Source organism: Balearica regulorum, chromosome 2, assembly GCF_011004875.1.
Source record: "Balearica regulorum gibbericeps isolate bBalReg1 chromosome 2, bBalReg1.pri, whole genome shotgun sequence".
NCBI lineage: Eukaryota > Metazoa > Chordata > Aves > Gruiformes > Gruidae > Balearica > Balearica regulorum.
The window spans coordinates 142,675,336-142,700,971 of record NC_046185.1 but is presented as its reverse complement, the minus strand read 5'-3'; the positions used below and the strand labels follow the sequence as shown (position 1 = coordinate 142,700,971).

The window sequence follows — 25,636 nt, the reverse complement described above, 5'->3', positions numbered from 1 at the left end:
AGGAGTCCTAGTATTTTTCGTCTTGGTCTTGGTCAGTAATACTGTGCAAATAATGTTTTCTCTTGTCATTTTTTCTGTTTCGGGCGTATCTAGTCTTTGCTGGAAAATTCAAGCAAGGAAAAAATGAATACTAAGTGAATTGTGTTTAAAAGGCTGGCAAGGCCAAGATCTAAGTTAATTCAGAAAGATTTTGGATTTTGCATTTAATAAAGCAGAATGACTCCGAATGCAGAATAAGGAATCTGTTTGTTCACATGCAGCTGCTACACACGAATGATAGAAGGCTTGCCAGGAATGTGCCATCCATTGCACCACCAGAAACGGAACCAACTTCAGGGGTAACTGAAAGAAAAAGCACATCATGCACATGCAATTGAAATTTGCTATTAGCCTTGCAAGGCACACATTTAGTAGACAATATTCAGTAAACCCAGAATATTTCTTTGTGTTGAATGCTAACGTATAGAAATTGTATTAGCATTTAATTGCCACGTGCCATATTCCCCATTGTGATGTTAAAACACCTATTTCAACTCCTCCGACACGGTGAGTGCTTATTAATTTAAACAGGGGGGCTACACATCCTTTGTTGTCATCCCTGCGTAGTCTGCGACACACGCTCAAAAAGCTCGTTCGCGTATTTCCAAGCTTTAGATCCCTGCTATAGGAAGCTTGCGATTTAGTGAGCCGCACGTAGGAGCAAGAAAACACTGAGGAAAAACAAAACTGTCAAAATTAGCATTGTAGCCAGCGAGGTTGAATTTGCGAGACAGCAGAAGGAAGCAGTCTTGCAAAACTCAGGTACTGCCCGTTCAGACCTTTGTATCAAAGCAACAGTAAATTACAGGCGTCTTTCCGCTGCAGTTCTTTTGTGGGAAGAGAAAGCCCCCCGCCCTCCTGCCTGCAGGAGCGACAGGGGTGTGGAGGGGGGTGTGCCCGCCGGTGCCTCCGTCCTCCCCCTCCGCGGCGGCGGCCGTGCCCGCGGCTGCTTGTCCCTCGGCTTCCTCCGCCGATGCGTGCTGCCCGCTCGGCCTGGAGGGGTGCAAACCCGCTTCTGCAGGGCTGGTGTTGCGGGACCCGCAGCCGACCGGAGGCGCTCGGAGCGGCCGGGGCTCGGTGCGGAGGAGGGGCCCGCGGCAGCGGGAGGAGCGGGCGGCCCCAACGTCACTTTCCCCGGCCGCGTGTTTACGTGGAGATGAAGATGGCGGCGCCGGTGGCCCCGCCACGGCAGCTGTTGTCGCTGTGAGGGGTGACGGAACGGGACGGGACAGGACAGCCATCGTGTGCGCCCCCGCTGAGGGGAGGGGGCGGGGTGGGGCCCGCCTCCCGCCGCCGGTAACGCTCTGCTCTCCCGCACAGGCGTCATGGAGGACGAGGAGCGGCTGAAGAAGCTGGAGGCTGGGAAAGCCAAGGTAGGAGGAGGCGGCAGCGTGGCGAGGAGGCTGAGGGGAGCGTGGTGAGGCTAGGGGAGGATAGTCGGCGGGGCCGGGCCGGGCGGCGGAGCGTGGCTGCAGAAGGGGGCTCGGCTCGGGGCCCCGCCGCGAACAAAGCGGCGGGCGGAGGGGGGAGGCGCTTTGTGCTGTCCTTCCTGCGCGCCCCGGGCCCCCCGCCGGCCTCGGGGCGGTGCGGGGCCGAGCAGCGTTCCTCGACCGGGGCGTGGGTGCGAGTGGCCGGTGACAGCGGGCCCCACGGGGCGCACGGCGTGGCGAGCGCCACAGGTGCCCGTCGCAGGGCCGGGCCGAGCGGTGACAGCCCGGGCCGCCCCCCGCTGCGGGACCCGCTCCGCTGGCGGCGCCGAGTGGCAGAAGAGCCGAGGAGGAGGAGAGCTAACTTCCTTAATCGCTTTGCACCCGGGGCACAAATTCCGTTTGCCTCTTAACCCTGGGAAACTCCCTGTAAACCTTTAAGGAAGTTTATAAACCCGACAGCTGTTCCTTAGTGTGGTACTAATACCGTGAGGGAGTCTTAGGAGGCCGAGGATTAAAGACGCTTCCGGTGGTGCGGTGAGGTGCGTGTACCGGTTCTCTGAAAATGCCGGTAGTGCGTGAGTTACCTGTAGGGCCCCGCCGTGTGCGCTGGCAGCCCTTGGTGCCCACACACCCGCCTTCAGCCGTCACCGCCTCGGGGGCTGTCAGGCGGCTCAGACGGTGCCCCGAGGACTTACCCAAGTGTTAATCGGGGAGCTTATCATTTTACTCTTTAAGCATGGCTCAGTACACGCTTCACCTTCTGGGCACCAGACCCGAGTTACCACACTCTAGGAGGGTCTCTTTTTTACTTCAAAGAAAGCTTTGGTGTGGTCAATGAGATAAGATAATTAATGGCATTTGTAGGAAAATAAGATAAAATTAATGTTTTGACATTAAGTATCGTCTGGGTCCTTCCAGCAGTTATTGCTAAATGATAAGAGTTTAGAAGTTTGTAAGTCGTTCATGCTAAAGATACGCATGTAACTCGCCAGGAACTAATAGTACAGGCAACACAAAGACAAGCTCAAGGTGAAACTACGAAACATCATTATTGTCATGTTTATGTGGTCCATGAAAAAAAGAATGTAGTGCAGCTGTGAAATACTGAATAGGTATTTTGGTGTGTTAGGCAAAAAACTTTGTAACTTAGAGCATTTCTGTTTCTTTTGAAAGAGCATTCAAAACGTACTTTGGGAAACTCTCCTAGATGGAGCTGTATGTTTATATAGGAAAACCTGTTCTTAAATGCTCCGAGCAAGAATGATGTTTACACAACATTATGCCATACTATTAAAAGGCACTGGGACAGATCAGGTACTGGCAGCACTATGTTCTGTCACACCCAGGTTGGCTAATTCTTTTGCGAAAATTTAGAAAGTATTTTGCAAAGAAAATGGTTGAAGTTAATTTGCCAGTTAAGAATTTATAAAGAGAATTTCTGTTTTTCTGTCCATGTTGGCCTGGGATTAACACAGAAAATAAATTACAATTACTGAAAAGTGAACTGAAAAGCCAGGACTCTATGGCTTCCTTCTTACTTTGAGAAAAGACATGTGTATACTTTACTAATTTATTTTCGATTTTAGGAGCACTGTCATAACTCTCACCCTTCTGCTAGCTTTTCTGACTAAAACCTAATGATGTTCTTGTAAGTATTCACCTGAAGACTTTCATATTCTATGCTTTTAAACATCCCTTGTGGTTTAAGTCATTATAATTCTTTAAAGCTATATTTGATTTACATGGGAAGGGACTGTAAAAGCAGTGTTAGTTTTTCAGATTCTCCGTTGGTGTTCTGTGTACCGTTTACCACTTTTTTTTACATGTGAATGATGCAATCAAATGTGTTGTACTGGGGAGACTACGTCACAGTCTTCCAGTGACAATTGCCACTGATAAAGGCAGAAAAGAAGAAATTGTGTTAGCGGAGAATGGAAGCAGGAGTTGCTCCTGTAGCTGCTTTTCTGTTTTTTGAGGATACAAACACATTCATAGTAGCATGATCAGTATGTCTCCTAAAATTGCTTGGCTCCGGTGAATATTTTCTGCAAACCACAGCAACAGGCATCCAAAAAACTTTTTAGCCTAACCACTGAATGTTGTTTAAATAAAATAGCTGGAAAAATATATTAAAGTATGTGTTGTTACTGTGCTAAAAGCTCAGGTGTTGTTATACTGGAGATACCTTGACTCATCCACCTGAAATTATAAATTTTAATTATAAGTAAGGTGTTACATAACCTACGGGATGAATGCAGGTAGTTGGGAGACCGGTAAAAGAGTCTAATGGGTGCCATGGAGGTGGCTGGTACACTGCTAACAGTGGAGTTACTATTTGAAATCAGGACTTAGATTTTTGTTTGGTTTTTGATTTTCTCAAAAAGTAGATAGCTAACTACTGCCAAACCTCAGTATATGTATTTTAAACAATGTGAACTTTCTGTAAAGCAATCCTTTGATTGTTTTCTGATCATAATGTCAAGCAGGCAAGCTGTGGAGTTTGTTTTTGTGTGAATTTATCTGCAATGTAACTTTTTTTTTATTCTTGATGTCTTTTTAAGACACTGTCTTCCCACATAGATCTCTTACAGAAAAGTGTACTACAAATGGATTTTCTCCAATGGAAGTTTCTTTTGAGTCCTCCCTTACTATTACTGGAAATGAGAAGCTGCATTGCGAATTTTACCTCTATTGAAACATGCTAAGTGTACTCAAGCCTGGCAGAATGGGTCTCAGTGCAAACATATAGCCTTTGCCAGTACATCATTGGAAAAATGGAATAAAAAGCCCTTGATAGAGGCTCATCAACATTCATGTGTACCTGCTGACTTTTGGAGACTACACCAAGTCTTTATTATGAAGGGGTTGCACCATATATTGCTGTTGTGTCTGTTACAAACCAACCAAGGCAAGGGAGGCACAAAGTTAAACCCAGTAAATTACATGCTCCTTTTTCCGGACCTATAGTCATTCATTTTCCTTTGCCACTAGGTAAATGTGCTGGATATTAACCCAGCCTCTATAAATGTCTGTCTCCCTTACCCATTGGAATGGTCTCTGTGCCTTTATAGAACTCTCTTCTCCCCAGACAAGCAATTTCTTCTTCTTAGATCCTGATCTGATTATGGTGGAGCAAGAAAAGTGTTTATCACAAAGGCTAGTTAAGGGAAACAGAGTTGACTGTGATGGAAAGTGGAAGGGAGAAGATGTGTGCCAGCAAAAGAAACATAAATGCATGCTTTTAAGTTGATCAATGCCCCAAACCACAGTGAACTTTGAAATCAATCAGATATGTTTTCTGCCTTGCTTAAGAGATTCTAGAATATTGTTGATGACCTGAGATAGTGTAGATATACCTGGTCTTACAAAAGATTAGAAGATGGTGGTTGAAAATCTTGGTATGATATTTATGTGCACATGTAGTAAGTGTGCATGCCTATGTCCATTTGCTTGGAAATCTCATCTAACATGAGCATTAAAGCAGATACAATTTATGGTAGCTGGCTATTTTGATTTTATGGAATTCTTTAGCAAGTTAGTAGCTGGCTTTTCTTATCAGGATGTTGCACTATTCTGATCAACGTTCAAAACTATACAGAGTAGTTTGCTAGCTTCAGAATAAAACCAGATTCGGATTCCCGTGTGAGAAAATGACTGAGGAGTATTTTGGTAAAGGTTTTGAAAGCTAAGAATATATTTTGGTTTAATTTATACAGAAACACACACATATGCACAGCTACTGTAACTGGTAAAATTAAGAGATATGAAACTATCAATAGTAATTTTTATAGAATACTCTATTTTACAGTATTGACATTTTATTTGCAAAGAATTTAAATATGTGTGTTGCTCCTGTTTAAATTTGTGTTGAGGAAAGGGCACACTCCTTAGCCGTATCCTTTTTTTTTTTTTGGTGTGGGAGGGGGTGGGTGAGGGAAAGACACTAATTTACTTTGTAAGTTCTTTCAGGTTGGTCAAGGATTTCAGGTCTAATGTTAGAAATACATAATTTAATATCCTGATTTTCAAACATTCAATGTATGCTTGTAGTGGTGTTTGAAGAAATCATGTAATTGTTGAATAACCTTTAAGAAATTAGGGAACTGCCTGGTTTAGTTAAGCACTTGAGCACAGAAAAAGCAGCATTACTGCTTTTGATCTATACCAGAGAATCGCTGAGCAGATGAACAGTGAAGTTAGTTTGGGAAGCTCTAATGGCACTCAGTGGACAAGTATTACAGGTTGTATAACTAATTTGACAAGTTATCTTCACAAATTGAATAGTAAAAAAAAAAGAATTGCTTGTTTTGTCTTCTGGTCATGCATGTAAATATTTAATGTGGCTGAATATGAAAATGATATGTATTATTAAAATAACATTGTCTAAGAGTCTGAGAATGTTTGCTGTTTGCATTCTTATGTCTAACTCTTTTGAGGGGAGAAAAATATTTTATTTCCTCATCTCTGGCCTCTTCAGACTGAGAAATTTTGCCTTTCTCAAGGAAAGCTGTTGATTTATTTTTTTTTTTTTCTAAATAGAAGACTCAAGCAAAGCATTGAATAGTTATGTGCCACAATGATTAAAGCTCTAATTTAAAACCCACAGAAGAATTCAATACATAGATTGTGTTTGTAAAACACAGTCCTTTTAAGTTCCCTGTAATTTACCTGAAGAGGAAAAAAAAAGCAATATTTCAGTGGTTATTAAGAGTTTTTTATCACAGAAGACAAATTAAATACATTTAAACCTTACATTTCATTAAAGAGCTGGCCTACTGACACATCTTTTTGCTTTCAGGTATAGACTGTTCATTTTGTTTATTCTCCGTCTGCCTCAAGTAACTTGAACAAAAGTAAACAGAATCCTGGGAGCAAGAATTTCCTTTTCAGTCTGCATTTTCTTACTCCACTTTTCTCTTAAAATAAGTTGTATTCGGCCATATCACAAAGTGCTAGTTTCATCATAAAGCTCTAGTCATTGCTGTCACTCTTCATAAAGCATGGAAGAGAGCAGCTTTATGGACTAAAAGTTAGAATGAGAATGATGTGGGGTTACGTCTCTATCTGAAGACAGTGTGTAGAGGGAAGTAAGTAGAGGGAAGGAAGAGCGTGCAGTGAAAGTATGAAAAAATGCTGTAATGAAGAACTGGGCTTTAAGACAGTTTATTTGAGGGAGCCCTTTTTCTTGCACATAAAGATCCTCACAAACCTGTACCTAATTCCTAGGCATTCCTTTCTTCTATTGCTAAGATGTTTCTTCTCCCAGGTCCTTCTGAACTTGTGTTTTTTGGCTCCCCCTCTTCTTTTACTGGCTTCAATCTACTCTCTCTCATTTGCATCTCTGTCAATTCTTAATGCAAATAGTAGGAGGTATGTGGAATTGCCTGTGTGTATTTTGATTATGAACATGAGTAAGCTTAACTGATTTTTTGTCTGCAGAGGAAATCACAGATACAAGGACTGAATGTTACCCTGGAGAGAAAACGTGTAGTTTTAAAACTCTTTGAGTAAAAGCAGATAGGGCAGAAATTGAGTAGAGGTGAGACAGAAACAAGAAGTGAAGTTCTGTGAAGTTCATGGTGCATACTTTTTTTTTTTTTAAATTCAAAACAGTGGATATCTGCATTTTATCATACAAAAAAGATATATATACATTTGAGATGTATATATATTTTGTCTATATAATTGATTGCTTCTGGGGTGATACATAAGATCGGATGAGAGATTGAACAGAAATGTAATCTGTGAAACTATTTTCAAGACATTCTGTTTCTAATAGCAGAAAAAATGGGATGACTGACTTAAATGTTGAGTTTTTTAATAGAACTTAATTGTTCTCGTGAGGATTATAGAACTACCCGCTCTTTACAGTTTTCTCAGTGTTCTTTTTTCCTTTAAAAAAAGAAAAAGTTTAATTTTTCCCATTGTGTTCCAAGTTTCTTATGGACTTTATTGGGTCCTTGTAAAAAAAATAGTAGTTGAATTGAAATCTGGGATATCTCTTTTCAATTGGCACTGATAGAACTCTTCCTATTTCTAAGTATGTTCTCCATATTTCTTCTGTTTCCTGGTTTTGATCTCCATTTCCCTCATTCCAGAGATCTGTTCTTGCTTTTGATACAGGGCTTGATAATTTGTTTTGAATGTTATTGCCAATATACCCTTTTATTCAAAGCTCTAAAGTAGCTATCTACCTTAAAATAGTGATGCAAGGTAGAATGAACTTATACTTGATTTCTTCTAAGGATGCAGATAAATATCACTTCAAAATAACCTTTCTTCTGTAGTCAGTTTAGAGAAATTTGGTCTTTAATCCAAGATGCCCAGTGAATTTCATAAAAATAGAGAAATAAGACAACACAGTATTGTTTTAGTAGCATTATGAAAGCAAGAAATTGCATTGTAACAACCCAATTTAAAATGTTTTCTTGCTGTTCCATGTGTAAAAAGAAGGAATTACGGAAAAGAAAGCACAAAGTTGCTCTTTGCCTACATTCAAGACTTTCTTCACTTTACCACTAGTCTCTCCCTCATTTCTATGCTCTGGTTTCCAAGTGATTTTTTTAGTAGGGGTGTTGCACTAGCAAACATTGCACTGTGACATTTGTTTCCCTCAGTTATAACAGTATCTGGACAAGTTTGTTTATACTGATTTGGAAATAAGCAGGATTACCACCACAAATTCTTTCAAAAGTACTTTCAGTAAAGTGTATCTGATAGTCCAAGGGTAGTAGATTGGATCTTTCGATATATGTAGGTGTTACCAGAAAATGCCGTATTTTTTTCCATGGAAAATATTTAAACACAGGTATTAACTGCAGAATAATATATGGTTACTGTAGCATCTTAGTGTTTGGAATAATGAAAAAGTCAGATGAAAATGAGGGCAAAAGAAAAAAGGCTGCTGAAGTAGGTCCAACTTTGTTGTCCTACTATGTACTGCAATGTAAGATTATATACTATTAACACAATTGTTGGGAATTCTAATTTAGGGACTGAAAGCTGTCTTAAATATCTGCCCCGTAGCTAGAGATTTCAATCTATTGCTATGTATTTGTTTCATAATAATTTCATTACTGGTACCAGGTAACATGACACTCTGAATTTGCACAGGTACATTGATAAGTCTACTACAGTTCAATGAAACACATCTGATAATTGCAGTCTTTTGACTGCTATGCTGAAACGTAAAGTAAATAGATCTTGAAATTTATGATGATGAGACACTTGTATGTTGACTGCAGAGTGCTGGCATGCCATATTGTGTTGATGGTTCTGGTGTTCCTGTTTCTTGAAAGAAACCTTAATCTGCATTTTCACACGATTTCTTGAGAAGCCAACCTTTTATATTATAAACTACCTTTCCTACAACCAGTGGAGAAAAGACAAAAGAATGAATAAAAAAGTTAAGATTTCTTAGAATTCTTAGTTTCTTAGAAGTATGGAGTCAGTGTTCCTGCTTCCCCTCTCTTCTGAAAAGCAAGCCTTACAAGCTTCTAGATAGAATAAATTCAATAGTTGTCAGCTGGGCAAAAGGATATGAGACTCTGGAAACCAAACACTAAGTTTAGGAAAGTGGGGGAGTGATCAAATCACAGTTGTAACAACTGTAAGTTGTAGCATCGTCACAAAACAAAGAAGAGCTAGTCTCTTGAACCATGCTTCTAAATCTCAAAACACAAAGAAATTTTAAGACTCTACACAGTAGAGTAATTTTAAAGAGAATGTATACCATTTTGGTGATATTTCCAGGGGAAAGCATAGATTTGATGAAAACTGTACTGCCATGGCAAAATTACAGCATATCTCTAAAACTACCATCCTGAACTGAAGAGCCAAGAAGATTGGTGGAGCTGAAGAGTCAGAGTAGATGTGGTTCTGGGACTGAGTATGTTTCTGTGCAAATATTGATAAAATAGGTGTTACAGACAATAAGCAGAGTAAGTTGCATAAAAGCTTACTCAAATTTGACTTCACTGGTAGGCTGTGATTCAACAGAAGTGATTATCCTTTAATACTGGTTTTGTTTTTGGAAATTTTTACTTCTTAAACTCTTACTTCTCTGTGGAGAAACCTCCTGTGTCTAACCACAGAACAAGGAAAAATATTTAAATGTTTCTAAATCCATTTATATTGTCTAAGTGAGGTAGCTGGTTTAACATTAGTACCATACACTGAGAATATATAGTTCCAATTAAAAGGTATAGAGGAGAAATATCTTACTACTACAGCTAATGCTCTATAACAATGATAAGAAAACCCTGTCTTAGTATGTTCAGTAGTATGTTGTGCTAGCTAGCATAGGTTGCTGTGTTTAAACAGATAATGGAAATCAGTAATGGAATACAGGACTCCTCAAAGGAGGATGCGCTTCCTAGATTTTCTTCATTCTTGGGAAAATATTCCAGGAATTTGATTTTGCTTTTTTTAAAACATACAAACACCCCCCAAAATCCTCACAAAAAACCCCAGAACAAAGTCCACAGGCATGTCTAGAATTTTGTGAGCAATATCAGTGTCTGTGTGAGCTCGCTTTTCTCTCATGATTCAGCAGCGTGTAAAAAATAATAGAAGCCTGTCAAAATAATACAAGCCTGTCAAGTCTTGCACACTGAGCATGAAATTCATGCAGTTGGTTCTTTCCTTATGTCTGCTCTGTTCCTCGCAGAGCTGTCTCTCATAAACCTACTGAGTTGGGGGCTTTATTCTCACTCAGTCCATTCAGTGCCAGACATGCCACATGGTATGAATTCATGTAAAAATAATATAAAAAAGATGGGAAAATGATAAGGTGCAACTGAGTTTGACTTGATTTAAAGGGGTTAACAATTTATTTTAAAAAATGATCAAACCCACAACATTTTTTTCCATTGAAAATTTAGTTTTGTTCAGTTTCTGCACAGAGGTGGCCAGGATGCCTACAAATAATCTCCGAAAAACATATTTAAATTCTCCAGACTACTTTGAAAATCTCAGCACTGACATTTGTGAAAAGATCGCCTTTGACAACTGAGTGGAAGTCATCACATCACTTGTATTTATTAGCAAGGAGTGACTATTACTCTCTGTGGTGTATTGACCCTGGCTGGAGGCCAGGTGCCCCCCAGAGCTGCTCTATCACTGTCCATCCTCAGCTGGGCGGGGGAGAGAAAATATAACAAAAGGCTCCTGGATTGAGATGAGGGCAGGAGCCCTCACCAATTACTGTCATGAGCAAAACAGACTCAACTGAGGAAAATTAATTTAATTTATTACCAATCAAAATCAAAGTAGAATAATGAGAAATAAAACCAAATCTTAAAACACCTTCCCCCAGCCCCCCCTTTTTCCTGGGCTTAACTTCACTCCTGATATCTCTACCTCCTCTCTGCCAGCAGCACAGGGGGACGGGGAATGGGGGTTGTGGTCAGTTCATCACATGTTGTCTCTGCCGCTCCTTTGTCCTCAGGGGGAGGACTCCTCACACTCTTCCCCTGCTCCAGTGTGGGTCCCCCACGGGGTCACAAGTCCTGCCAGCAAACCTGCTCCAGCGTGGGCTCCTCTCTCCATGGGGCTACAGGTCCTGCCAGAAGCCTGCTCCAGCATGGGCTTCCCACAGGGTCACAGCCTCCTGCAGTTGCCTCCACCTGCTCCGGTGTGGGGTCGTCCATGGGCTGCAGGTGGATATCTGCTCCACCATCATCCTTCATGGGCTGCAGGGGGACAGCCTGTCTCACCATGGTCTTCTCCACGGGCTGCAGGGGAATCTCTGCTCTGGTGCCTGGAGCACCTCCTCCTTCACTGACCTTAGTGTCTGCAGAGTTGTTCCTCTCACATATCCTCACCCCTCTCTTCTGGCTGCTGCTGTGCAGCCCTTTTTTCCCCCTTCTTAACTCTGTTATCCCAGAGGCACTACCACTGTCACTGATGGGCTCGGCCTTGGCCAACGGCAGGTCGGCCTTGGCCAACAGCAGGTCCGCCTTGGAGCCAGCTGGCGTTGGCTCTATCAGACACAGAATTTAAACTGTTGATCTGTACCTGTAAAGCTGATTGTCTTGTTGCCAAAGATGTAACCTCTCAAATTCTGTACCAATTCAATTGCATTCATCAACTTGAAAAAACTGATAGTCTTGTATTGGTTATTAAAGTCTTATTTAGGCATAGTCTGTTCATCCTGAGGTGCCTTTTTCTTTCAGACTTCTTAGTTAATGACAAATTAAATACAAGCATAACTATTCAGATCTTACTGAGCTTTATTCCATTCCTTTATATATGCTCTCTACCTTTTAAAGATTTTTTTCCTTGATTTTTATCTTTAAATATCTGACATAGATACATTTTTATTAAAGAGGACACAGTGTGAAGCAGGGGGAGAGAAACCTAGATGTATTCTACATACATAAACCTAAAATGGTTTACAGCAGAGTAAAGTTTTTGCTGTTACAAAATCTATCTTTTTTCTCTTAGGAGGAAAAAGTTAAATTTACATGAGTCAGGGTAATACAAGCAATACATAGACACTCAAAGTAAATCAGTAGTTGATGCTTTTTCTAACATCCAAAAAATATTCTCTTCAAGCCTTTTCAGCTAACTTCTAATAAACTTTTCTTCCTCATTTAGTATATAGACTGAATATTACCGTGCAGGAGGAAAGAAAAATATGCATTGTTGTGTGGTGTGGGAGTCCTGCTGATCAGGAAAAACAAGCAGTGGGCTGCAGCCCCTTACTTGCAGCATCAACACAACCCAGAAATGGCAAATGCTTCTGTGATTTAAGTTTTCTTGCATTAGCTACATAGAGAAGTCTGGACAAAGCCTCTTCACATACCAATTCTTTCCATGCATTTCATTATGTGTCTCAATGTTGCTGCATCTTTAAAGCCCTGTACTCTAGAAATGGTGGTCTTTTAAATTAATTAATTAGAATTTGCAGTTGACTATTTGCAATGTGTTGTGGAAGAATGGACTATGTGAGCTGGAATGGAGTATTGATTAGGATACCTGAGGAAGCAGCAATTGCCTGACTAAATTTTTCTTCAGTGGGTCAGGATTTGTCTTGTAGGATTCTAATCAGTATTCATGATTTTTGAAAAACAGCTGATTACCCTCAACCCTAACCCCCTGGAAGCTACATTGATGCTTGATAGTACACCGTAACCAAGGCTGCAGTCATCAGTAAGATTCTGCTTATACTCATTAGGGAGTCTCAAAAGACTGGCAAAGATTGCTCTTTAAAGGAAACAGGCTTACCTAAATGAATTGTCAACATTAAAGTCCTTGGGCATCTGCACAACTGTTAATGTGAGATCATCTCTAGGTAACTAGGGTGGATTCAGACAAAACTTCCTGCTGAAAGTCAGTGTGGTATTAAGATTTTTAGCACTGTTTGACGTGGTCTTATAAGCAAACTAAAGACTTGGTCTAGGCACAATCATCATTTGGTGGTTACAGCTGAATAAAAAATTGTTGTTAGCATTATTTTTGTTTTAATAGCTTACTCTCAAAGTAGGTGGTCTTTCAATCTTACAGGGGCTTTTGTCACTCAGTATTTTCATTATTAGCGGTGGAAAGAATGCATGGTTATATGTAGGCAGTACTAAACTGAAGTGGATGGCAAACACAGTGAAGAGGCTTAGAATTTGGAATGATCTTGACATGAACTGGTACAAAATGACATGGAAGCAATACTCAAGGCTTTCTTTGCCTCTTTAATGATAAGGACTGTCCATGGATTTCCCAGGTCCCTGAGTCTAGTGTCAGAATTGGAGGGAGTGAAGCATTATCCACAGTACAAAAGGTCAAGCTGGGGACCACTTAAGCAAATTTGGTGTACACAAATTTATGGGACTGAGTGTGATGTATCCAAGCATCCTGCAGAAGCTGGCTGCTGTCACTACAAGGCTATTCCCTCACTCATCTTTGAAAGGTCAGTGATTACAAGATTCCAAATGAGCAGGGGAAAAAAACATAAACATCGGACCCATCTTCAAGAAGGGCAAGAAAGGATCTGGGGATCTATAGGAAAGTCAGCCTGGCTGTGGTTTCTGGGAAGATTATGGAGCAAATCCTCCTGGAAGCCATCTTGAGGCACATGAACGGTAGGAGCATGATTGGAATTTATCAAGGGCAAATTAATTGTCCTCTTTGATAAGCTGAGTGGCTTAGTAGATGGGGAGAGAATGGTGGATGTTGTTTATCTTGACTTTAGGAAGACATTTGATGTGATCTATTACAGGCTATTTGTAACCAAACTGGAGACAGGTGGTTTGAATAGGTGAACTGCAAGGTGGGTAGAAAATTATCTGAACTGCTATACTCAGAGTGCTGATATAAAGTCCAGCTGGTGGCCAGCAGTGTCCCTCAGATGTTCAAACTGTGGTTGGTACTGTTTGGTGTTTTTATTAGCGACCTGGAGAATAGAAGGGAGCGTGCCTTCAGCAAGCGCATGGATGATACCAAGTTAGGAAGAACAGTTAATGAATTGAAGCATGGGGCTTCTTTTTAGAGAGACCTTGACAGTCTGGAGAAATTAGCTGACAAAAAACTCATGAAACTGTAGCAGCATGAAAGAATATGTTAGAGGAAAGTTCTCATGCTTTCCCAACAGCAGAAAGGAGGAATTTCGAGTTTCCATTTCCTTACTGAGATGTAACAGCAGTCTACAGGATCCTCCAGTGATGTTGTGTGATCTAACCTGAAACCAGAAAGGGATCATGCATTTCACGGTAGTGGTCAGCGCTGCTGTTTGGGGGCCCTCCTCCTCTTCCAGGATATGCAACTATAAACTGAAGAACAGACAGCTGAGGAACATCATACAAATTTTAGTTTGGATGATCTCTTTGATGACTGGCAGGGAGCTTGATAGAGATAGTAAAAGCACAGAGTTCTTGTATGCAGTGTTCTCCTGTCTCCTGTGTGAGATAATCATTTATGTACCTGCAGCACCCTGTCTTGTTTTCTACACACCTTCTAATTTACAGTGAATGAGAAGGTACTGCTACAAAAGACAGTATCTCAGTACAGTCTGGGAACTGATTTTTTTTTCCAATCCTATGGGAAAAAAAATATTAGGACTGTGCCATAATGCACGCATGGTCTACATCAGGGCAAAACTGATTTCTACCTGCAATCCCAATTTTGGAATATTTTTGTTTTTCATGAGTTCTTTAAATTAAGCTGGACTGTCCTTTTCTAATGTGGCCAGCTTGGGTAGGTAATATTCTTGAGTTTTACTTGAAGCAAGATAAGAATAACTTGAGGTGCAGAATTATATTATCTGGTAGCATGATGGCTGTTATCATGGATGATAATGGGCTGATGTAGTCAAATCTTTCCATGATCTCCAAAATAAGTGGGTTTTTGGGTATTGTCTTCATCTCCTGAGGGTGGGGAAGAACACCTTTTTGATTTGGTCTATAATGTTGATGTAGCTGTATCCGTGTGGGGAAAATCACTTTCAAGTATTTTATTAGGAACCACTCAAATTAATGTATGGAATGCTATAAAACTTGTGAAAGTAAATTTATTCTGGTCACTTTTCCCCAGTCAAAACCATAAACATAATAGTGTTCTGCTTATAGTTATTTCATACATAAATGCATCTAAACCAGAATGTAAGTCAATCTGGTAATATTCAAAATCAAATCTAGTGCAAGTAATTTGTATTTAGAATCCTATTATTAGAAACACGAGAATCTTTACTTCTTGAAGCTTTATATTTTTTGGTTTTATAGTTTAATGTTAATGTTAAAAGATCAATCTTTATTAAAACGTAAAAGGTCAACCTTAACTTTTAAACACGAAAGACAATTAATAAGCGGAAGAAAGTGTGTTACAAATATAAACTTGGAGGTTGCCAGTAATTTGATCGACAAGCACTGTGTGGAGATACTGGCAACTGTTGCTTTTGCATACTTGTGTATTTTTATAGTTGGCTTCTAACTGGCAAGCACAGATGGCCATAGGTTATGATTTTTGTATGTTTCTGAATTAGATAAAACATTTATATGGTATTTTAAATTGCATTATCTAAATATCATGTGTTAACTACTCTATACAGGTTATGATTTTAGTTGCTAACTTACAGTATGGGACTTTTGGAACCAACTATTTTAATATTTTGTTAATAAGATGAAAGGTTTCTGTGCCCAGCTTTTGAATAATTGGAAGATTTGTTCTCAAGTAACCTCTAGTTAAGTAATCAATGTTATTTTGGGGTAGTAGCAACTTCTTAAATTTTTTCCTGAAAAAAATTATTCAGATTTGACACTATCAGGCCTTTCTCTTGCTGATAATGAATAATGTTGTACCACAAAGTCAGAATTGGTTTCAGTGGTGCTTCATAAAGTACTTGGAACTGCTCTAACCAGGAGTTTAAAAGGATTTTAGAGAAACCTTGTGAACATCTGTTTGAAGGATCAGGCTTGTTTTGCCCATTTGAGGAAGTTCAGTGTACTCTATAACTTTTTTTCCTCAGAATCCTAGTAAAAATGAGGACTAAACTCAGTTTTCTAGGATGTGAATTCATCACTTTTATTGCTATTTATTCTTGGTAGTCAGCTAGAAACTTCTAGAGGGGCTAGGAGAGTTGAATGGCAGTAAGAATCTGAAGATACTCTATAGGATTTTTTTTGTAGTAGTATTTTTAGCTAATTTATTTAAAGTCAGTGTACTGTTTCTCTCTGATATTAACTACATAACATATTGTAACTTTGGGGGTCTCGTAAAATAAGAACGTAGCTCCTGCTTTGCTAAATGAAACTGCTCTCTGCCTTCTGGTTTTAGGAATATTTTCCTAAGGTTACTTTTTGGGGAGGAAGGACAGCACGTGAAGAAAATTAATGAACAAGACAGAGATTTATTACCTTTTAGGTGCGTGTAGTATTTAATGGCATTGTTTCATTGCTTTTTAGACTATTCCTATTCTGAAAGAGAGTTCTTTTGATTTTAATATTTTTTAAGACCTAAGTATAGTGGAATAAACATGCGTAATGCTTAACCGTGTTACTGTATTGCAGTTGTTTTCTGAAAATAAATTGTTATCTTGAAAGAACTCCAAGGGATTAATTAAATGAGTCTCCAGCTGTTGATTTAACTATATATAGTTAAATAGCTGATATAACTATATGCTTGTTAAAGAACAGGTGCTAAAGCAGTTGCTTTAAGAAGAAATAAAGCGAAGTAACTACATAAGCAATACTCAGATTGTTAGTAATTTTTTTTAGTGATACAGAGGGCAGCGTACTTACTAACACGTGTCTGATGACTTTGCTGCTTTCCAAAAATTCAAGTTCTGAATAGATGAATGATTTAATGCCTATATTTGACCACTAAGTTGCTACTATGCTGTAAAACAAGTTTTCTTTTGAAGCACAGCTGAAGCTTGTTATCTGTGAATGTCCATTACTTCTTTATTTCTTGTAGTGTATGGTATTCACCTGTATGCTTTGTTTAAATAATTCATTGCAAACAATTCATGAAGTATGGTTCTGTAGGTAAGAATAACTAAAATTGATCCTTGTTGTATTTCACTTGAATGCACTAGATTTATAGAAATCAACTGCAGTGAATGTAAAACCTAAGATTATAATTTTGTTGAATCAAACACAATATTGAAAGAAAAAGCAGATATAAAATTGGAAGCTAGTATGTAATTTTAATGCTGAAGTGGCATGGAGACTCTCTCTTTTTTTGCCTTCTGCTCAGGAGGGCTGTATCTGCCTTTTATTCCAGAAGATAACTTGTTTCACAAGGCTTATTTCATGAAGAGTTGAGTGGGAAAAAACTACTTGAAATCTTAATCAAATTTGTAATTGTACAACCTTACAAAAAATGTCAGTGCTGAAGCTTGCTAAAGAGTTCATCTTTATGAAATACTGTACTAATCATGGCTTTCTGTCTAATGATTTTTCTGCCAAGTGTATTTTGTAGGCACAACTTTAATCTGTCCCAGTGACTTTGAGGTGTGGTACCTTTTGCAAGTCCCAGGCCTTTGTTTGTTTGTTTTATCTTCATCTGATTGAATTTATTGAACACAAGCTTTGTCTTGATTGCTTTGTATCACCTAGGCCAGTAGGGGATACACAGCCATCTAGTTTCCAGTCAGTTGTTGTCATGTGTAGCCCACCTAATTTAGACTACTACATGCCACCAGTGGCTTAGTTTTACTAGTTATTCTTAAGTTTTAGCACAGTATCTGTCAACTTAGAATCGTGACAACTTTTCGTTAAGATGAGAGGTATCAACTTGTTATACATCTAAGATGATGATAGGAAAGGTTGTGTCACCTTTTGGAGCTCAAAAATTTAATTTTTTCTTTCGTCTGTGATAGCAACTGAACAGTAAGTGGTAGAGGCTAAGTGCTGCTAAGATATAATCATTTTATATCTTGGTTTAAATCACCAGAGATCAAATTGTCTGTTCACTTCCTAGAGTGTGTCTTTTGGTTGTGTCAGCAAAACATATCACATCCTGTGTTTCCATTTAGTAGGAAAGTGATACTAAAATCATATTGTAGGCTCTCACGTACACTTTTAAAACAGCAACTGTTAGTTTATGGAACCTCGTCTACATTTACATCTTGTTTAGAGTCCTGCGCTTTAGTGAGCTTACTGTCCTTAGATGGATGTCAGAGCTGAAGTTACCCATTTCCCTGTGTGGATACCAAAACACCCCAGAAACCTGGGTCCAGTTGAGGAGTAACTTACTAGTGGTTAGTACTTAATAATAAGTAATAAGTAAATGCTGATGCCTAGTGGATTTGCGTGTAGGCATAGACATGGTGGCACATAGAAAATCTTTGCAATGTTATAGCCTAGTGACCAAATTTTATGACTATTTGGATGATTATGACAACACTGAAGGTGGTTAGTGCCTGAGGATAAATGTTGGTATTTTTGTTTCTAAAGGGCAGTGAGATAACAAGTTCATGCAATCCAATAAACAGTACTGTAACTGTATGGAAAGCAACTAATGCTTTCAGAGTATCTGAATCTTCATATTAGGATTCATTTTCAAGAATGAATTAATATACAAACCCATCTGCTGGGTGCAGATTTTCAAAACACTTTCAGGAGATCTGAGGAATGGCATGGCAAAGCAGTGAAATTTTCTAGTTCAAAAAATTTGTGAAGAAAATCACATGACTCATTAAAAACAAGCAGCTTAGCAAAGTCAGTAGCAAAACTTTTTTTTCCCCTCATTATTTTATAAGGATAGAATGTAACTGAAACATTTGTCTCCTTTGTTAAAATTTATTTGACCAAATTTTAGCTCTGGCTTGGAATGTCCTGGCTTTTGGCAAGCTGGATGATGTTAGAAGAGCTAAGGGAGGAGAGGGGGAAACATTTTTCCTTGCTGGGGGCTGAAAGATTTTCTTAAACACATTTGTTAATCCATTCATTAACATTGTGATAATTCCTCCTCCTTCTCCACTTCCCCTCCAAAAATTGTTTCAAAGGGTTGTGGGATATTGAAGAGTGACTTTGTCTCAGTGCCATTGGGTTTTTCAGCCTAGCTGAAGAAAGCTTCAGTATCTGGTTTTTAATTGGTGTTACACATAAGCCTAGAGGGTCAGGAGTGCATTTCTATCAGTGTGTAACTTTTTTGCCTTCCCATCATTACCCAGAGTTTGAAACTCAAGGCAAAAGCAAAGGATAGATTGTGCCTTTTGAGACAGCACCTGACTGCTGATCTCCTTCACCTAACACAGAGTAAGAGAGACTCTGCTTTATGTCAGCTCCCTTGGCCTTGGTGTGACAAAGGCTTCCTAATGTTTCAGGCTTCAAGCATGGATGATCCATGATTTTTACAGAGCACCATGAACCAGCTTTATTTGCCCTCTCATTTTTGCCACTGACAGTTTGGCCCAAACAACTTATTTCCTCTTCACTTTGGGGAAATACAGTACCAGTGTGGATCAGATATTTTTTTTCACCCTCTGTGTCAGCAGAGGCAGTTATACAGCATTCAGTATGAGAAGGATAAAGTTAAAAACTATATAGGAGCAATATATAAACCATATATGCAGAAGCAGGTTAGTTAAGAGACCAGTCAGACAATTTTTTTAGTAGTTAGTTTGAGGCATTGCTTTTCTTGTAGCAGTCCAGCATTGAAATACACTTGGCGTACTTGCATCCGTCACTGTAACCTGACTTGAGAGTATTTTCATACACTTAACTTCCATTCCTTGTCCAGAAAATAACCTAGCTATAATGAACTTAGCTGTTCCTAGGTCTGTTCCTATTTAAATTCCTGGGACATGGAAGAGCAGACCAGATCAGAACCACGCTAATTCTGAGGCTTTCCAGCTCACATTGCCATCTGGAGGGGTTCATTCAAGTTCAGTGCCCTTGGTTATTAGCACTGACAACATCTAACTTGATACAGACTGCTACAAAGATGAAGACAATTGCCATGCGTGCTGTTCCCCTCACTGTCCTGAGTTGTCCTCTATGGTACTTCAGCTGCAACTGTAAATTGTGGTGATCCCTTTGGTTTTCTTCAGAGTACTGCAGAGGAATGGCTGTCTCTGAAGCTGAAAGACTCTCAAGTTTGTGTGTAGGTAGAGAATATAGCATTTCTTCTTCGGAAATTTTCATAGTCTTATCGGCATCCTCTAATACTCATGAATCACTTAAGTCTCCGTAAGAGGATACATTCTAAGGTTATGCTCATGTTATTTGGGAAAATCTGACTGCGAGTGCAACGTACAAATGAGTATATTGGAAATACCTCCTTCTTGGGTGATTATTTTATTGTGCATTCAGTGTAATGTTTCCCGTTTAGTAAATTCAGCATCTGTTGAATGGAACAAATAAACTAAAGCTCCATTTGTCTCAACAGATAAGCAGATTGAAACTTACAAAGAACATTAATTCTTTACTTACAGTTCAGATTTTCAGCTATGTGACATAATACGTCAAACATATTTGTGTGTTGCTTCCTCAGTTATCTTCTTTCTGAGATTTTTATCTCAGAATTTGGAAAGAGTTATGATATTCTCCTTTTCATTGATTAGCAAAATAGAATAGTCAATAGACTTCGCTAGAAAGGAGTCTATTTATCCTCTGTATTTGATAATTTTCAATTCATCTCGCTCTCAGTTATCCTTTTCTGAGTATATGCATCAGGAACCTAGAAGATGCAGGTGGCACTATAAAGTTGCCTACCCTTCAGGAGTTAGTGCTTAGACCTTTTGAGAATATAACAAAAAGTGACAAACTGCCACTTTCTAATACAGTTATCAGTTAGCCTGTTCAATACCTCTTTAAGGAGCAAAACTGTCAAGCTTTTACAAAGCTTGGTGGACTAACAACAAATGAGTTTTTAACAGCCTAGGTGAGGCTCTGTGACCTAAATCTCAGTTGCTGTCTCCCACACTCTCTTCCTTATCCCTCTTATCTGCTACTGCGGAACATTAAAATGTTACTGTGTATTGGAATCATAAAAATCAGTTCACAGGTGAGAGAGAGATTACAGTAGGGTTTGGTTTGGTTTTTTTTCAGTTATCCAGAGGAAGGTGCAATAGATAACTTGAGACATAAACCAGAGCAGATCTCCAGCTTCTAAATGATGTCCAAAATTCAAATTCAGATTGACCTTTTTCATTTTCCCTTATTGGCTTGCAAGACACCTAATTCAAGACTAAATGGGACATATCTGTGCTTTATAGGGGATCAAAACTAATCCCACCAGGGCCCTGCTTTTTGTCCTTTCTGTCTCACTGAAAGCCTTTGCAGCAATAATTGCTTACCTGTGGTCGAGGGGAGTAGTGACCTATCATTACTAGGGCAGGTGAATCTTAAATGAATCATTCACCTTTTAAGGCAAGATATCGGTCAGTCTTACTTGAAATATTTTGGTTTTGCTTTCACTCTCAGTAATCATTCAGAAACAATACCTTATTATTTGGTGATCAGAATTCGGAGCATTATAATTGGAAAGGCCTGAGCCTTTCTGTCACAGGACTGTTTATGATCTTCTGTGAGTCTCATGATGCACCTGAGTGTCATCTTGCACTTGCAGGCAGAGTCTGTCTGATTGTAGGACATATCGTAGTTATCACTTGTATGATACAGTTTGCCACAATGCATATTACACATTCAGATGCAGCTTAGAGCAGACTCTTTAGCATTTACTCTATACACAGAATAATTACCCCTTTCTCGGACAATTTGAGGCTCTTGTGCTGGTGGCAAGTTCCAAGCAACACCTGACAATACTATTTCACTTTTGCCTACCCTCCATGTGTTTAGTTACAGATACTGCTCCTGGGGAGAATTTCAGTCTGATGGACTGAAAGTTTAAGCTATGCTTTCTGCTGTCAAGTGCAACATTTACATCAAAGCAATGAAGCTCGGAGTTGTTTGTTAGGCTCACTGGGCCGTTTTTCTCTGTATTGTGAGACCAGATTCTTAAATGATAAATGTTATTATTGCTATCAAATGGTATATTGCTATCAAACACAGGATTGTGTAGGGTCTTTTCACTCATACAGTGAAGTAGGTAATGGCAAAATTTCTGTACAGACAGTTGGATTCATGTCTTCGTCATTTGCTATGATAGGCATCAAGAGTCATTTCAAAGTGGTTTCTCATGGTTTCTCTTCATTGTTGCCAGGGCATGCTGTTTACTCATGGTCAGCTTGCTATCCACCAGGACTCTCAGGTCCTCTTCAGCAGAGCCGCACACCAGGCCATCTAGTCCCCAGCTGTTACTATTATGTGGGATAATTCCATCCCAGGTTGCACTGGTTTGGGCTAAGATAGAGTTAATCTTCTTCATAGTAGCTGGTATGGGGCTATGTTTTGGATTTGTGCTGAAAACAGTGTTGATAACACAGGGATGTTCTAGCTATTGCTGAGCAGTGCTTATGCAGAGCCAAGGCCTTTTCTGCTTCTCAGACCACCCCACCAGTGAGTGGGCTGGGGGTGCCCAAGGAGTTGGGAGGGGACACAGCTGGGACAGCTGACGCCAACTGACCACAGGGATATTCCATATCGCTCCACATATAACTGGGGAGGCTAGCTGGGAGGTGGGATCACAGCTTGGAAACAGACTGGGCATTGGGTGGGGTTTTTTTCTCTGCACGTGGTGAGCAATTGCATTTGTGCATCATTTGTTTTATATTTATTGTTATCATTATTATCATTATTCTCTTTCTTTGTTATCCTATTAAACTGTCTTTATCTCAACCCACAAGTTTTGGGTTTTCTTTCCATTCTCCTTCCCATCCCACTGTTGTGGGGGGAGTGACCAAGCAGCTGTGTGGAGCTTAGTTACCAGCTGGGGTTAAACCATGACACAGGTGCAGAACTTGATGTTTATCTTTCTTAAATCTCATGCAGTTCTTGTTGGCTTAGTCTTCCAGCATGTTGAGGTTTCTGTGTGTGGTGGTTCTTCCTTCCAGTGTTATCTGCCTTTCCTCCAGTTTGATGTCATCCATGAGCTTGGTGGAGGTGTGTTGAGTTTTGTCATCCAGATGATGTATAAAGATACTGAATATTATAGGACTGCCAGTTTGAGCCATTAACCACTACTCTGAGCTATAGACAAGAAGAATCAGAAGTCCTTGTCTTCTTACATTGACTCACTGATCTAAAGATGACCTGGTCGAGCACAGAATGTTTCTCACTGGATACCAGACTGTTTGAGAACTTCTGTCAAAGAACAAGTCCCCTTCTGTGAGTAGGACACATTCAGCTGACGTCTAAGCAGTATTTGGAACATCTTTTGAAATGATAGTAGTTGAGAAGTGCAAGGCCATGATGTAGATCTCCATTCATGCTTTTACTGTACAGTCTAGAAATTAAAAACAATAATTACTTGCCTGTAGCAGCTTCTCTGAGGTTCCTTTTTGTTGTTGGTCTGTAAGTTCACAACTCATCCTTCTATGCTGCTTCTTTAAATATGAGTTAAAAAAAATAGAGATTTTGTACTTAAGAGGAACAGTGAGATATGAACAGACCCTGCTTTTTCTGTAGGAGGTGCCTATGCAGCACTGAAATTGAGATGTAAGCATTTGATGTTAGTAAATTAAAATTTGAAGCTAATAATGTTTGTGTACAGGTACATGAAGTTTAACTGTACAATTATACTTGTACAGGATGTGCTACCTATATCCTTCTTGTCTTAGCAATTAGAAGTTGGTTTTTTTTTTCTTCTTCAGAGGCACTGAGCAATTTCAATTCCCATTAACTGCAGTACCTCTGAAAATGAGGCTATCCAGATCTAATACATTGTCTGAGAATGTTAAGGAATAATAAGCAATCATAAGGCAGCATCCAGTTTAAATGGAGCTTAATGTGTTCCTGTTTTAAAAAGTATTTTATGCATGGGAAATAAAAATATAGCTATTGATGCATTATAAATTTAACTTTTTAATTTTCATGGATTTTTTTCAGTATCTTCTTGTGCTAGTATATGGACAGTGATTAAATGTTGCAGCTTTTGTTCAGCTGTCTTATATTTTTTTAAATACTTAAGAGGAGATTAGGTTTTGCATTCTATTGGAGCCAATTTTTATTTTAACATGCACTTCTACTCTAGTAATAGTTCAGTCAGACCGTATTTGAAATTAGTCGATGGCCAGCATATCCCAGGAATCTAGATTGCTGGCACAATTGCCAAGGGTCAGAATGTGCTGAAGATAGGTGAACAAACAAATAATGCTGCTGTTGTAATTTTAGCAGTACATTAACTGTCATAATTGACATGGTTTACATAAGTAATCTCCACCACTCTGCAAGTTAGTTCCCTTCTGTCTCAAGAGTATTTAGTTCCTAATAGCAGTTGATTCTCCTCTGCTTTTCTGACTTTCTCCCAGTTGGAGGGTATCAATATTTAAAAGCTAAGGTAATGTACTGGCTGTCTGTAATTTTGCTGCAGTCTGTGATGTGGGATTGGTGTTAATGTGTTGGTTTGGGATTCATAAGTAGAAAGAAGTTATAATTAGAACTAGATAAATAAATATATCCTCTAAATATGTAAGTTTTTCTATTCAATTGTTATTTTACTGTGGGAAATTATTTTGAAAAGTATACCCATTGCTTATCTGCATGCTGCTCTATTGTAGTCTTGTGACTTTCAGTAAGTGGTTTTCTGTTTGTAAGAGACAACATGTCTTGTGCATCCACAGAATTTAGTGCTAATATCCAATCACTTCCCATTTTTCAAACTAATGGAAAACGGAACAGCTGTTGTAAACGGCACTTCTGAAAATAAACATGTAATTCTTCCTGCACAATTTTATTCAGATTGTTATGCATTAAAAGAAACATAGTTTCATTCACAGAGTTTAGCTTAAAACTTCAATTTTTTAATTGTAATTAAGAATTTAATTGTACGCTGGATATTTCATGAAAATAATTCAGATGATAAACATGGACTCCATAATATATTTTTTTTAAATTGCTCTAAAGTACACATGTCTGTTTCCAAAGAATTGGTTTTTTTGTCTAGAAGCAGGACTTGAAAAATCTATGAGCTGGAAATTGCAAGTTGTTAGTTATTTTAAATGCAAAAACTGAGAGTCAAGGATAAGGAACAAAATCAACTGGAAATCACTGGTGGAATTTTTAACAGGATTCAGTATTGCTTGGAGGATCCAAGGTCTTAGAGCATGATGGGAAAAGCTGGAGGCAATGTGCTGGCAGATAGGTGGATAGTGAAAGAAGATGTGCTGTAGATAGGTTTTAGCACATCTGAAAACTGATGGTAAAGTCGCATCATGGCTGGCTATGTTCCTGATGCGTTCCCTGGGTAAGGTGCTCATTCTCTATTGCTCCTTGGAGGCAGATCAGTGCGGAGAGCCTGTTCTGTGCCCTTCAGTTTCTCTTTTTGGATCCTTCCTCCTACATGAGTAACTCCTGTGTTTACATCTTTTGTGCTTCCTTGCAACTTTTGTAACTCAACAGAGACTTCACATTGAATTGTTGCAAAACTGCAGATTAGGAACTGATAGAAGCAGTCTTAAGTTCTCCATGGACTTAGTTGTGGCATTATCAGGCTGATGTGCCTGGAAGACGAGGTAAAGGAATGTTGTATCAGCTTGTATTCGTTTCACGTTTTGTTCACACTGGAAAAAGTATTTTTCTGGAAGTACTTTTCTGTTTTAATTAAAGTTTAATTCTACAAAATTTGTTCCTTAGTTCCCATGACTGCTGGTGGACTTTTCCCTGCTTGTCATT

General features: G+C 39.2%; 1 protein-coding gene across 6 annotated transcripts in view; it reads left to right on the top strand.

Moving 5' to 3' along the window:
* Nucleotides 1-1,181: 1,181 nt before the first annotated feature.
* Nucleotides 1,182-25,636, top strand: part of AKAP9 (A-kinase anchoring protein 9) — a 119,870-nt gene continuing 95,415 nt past the window's right edge. For 5 of the 6 annotated variants that reach the window (XM_075746211.1, XM_075746210.1, XM_075746206.1 and 2 more), the window contains exon 1: nucleotides 1,184-1,412. In XM_075746211.1, coding sequence (XP_075602326.1) covers nucleotides 1,365-1,412 — 48 coding nt within the window. In that variant the 5' untranslated portion in view covers nucleotides 1,184-1,364. Of the gene's footprint in view, nucleotides 1,413-25,636 lie in introns of all 6 variants that reach the window. The other variant, XM_075746209.1, reaches the window with a different exon arrangement.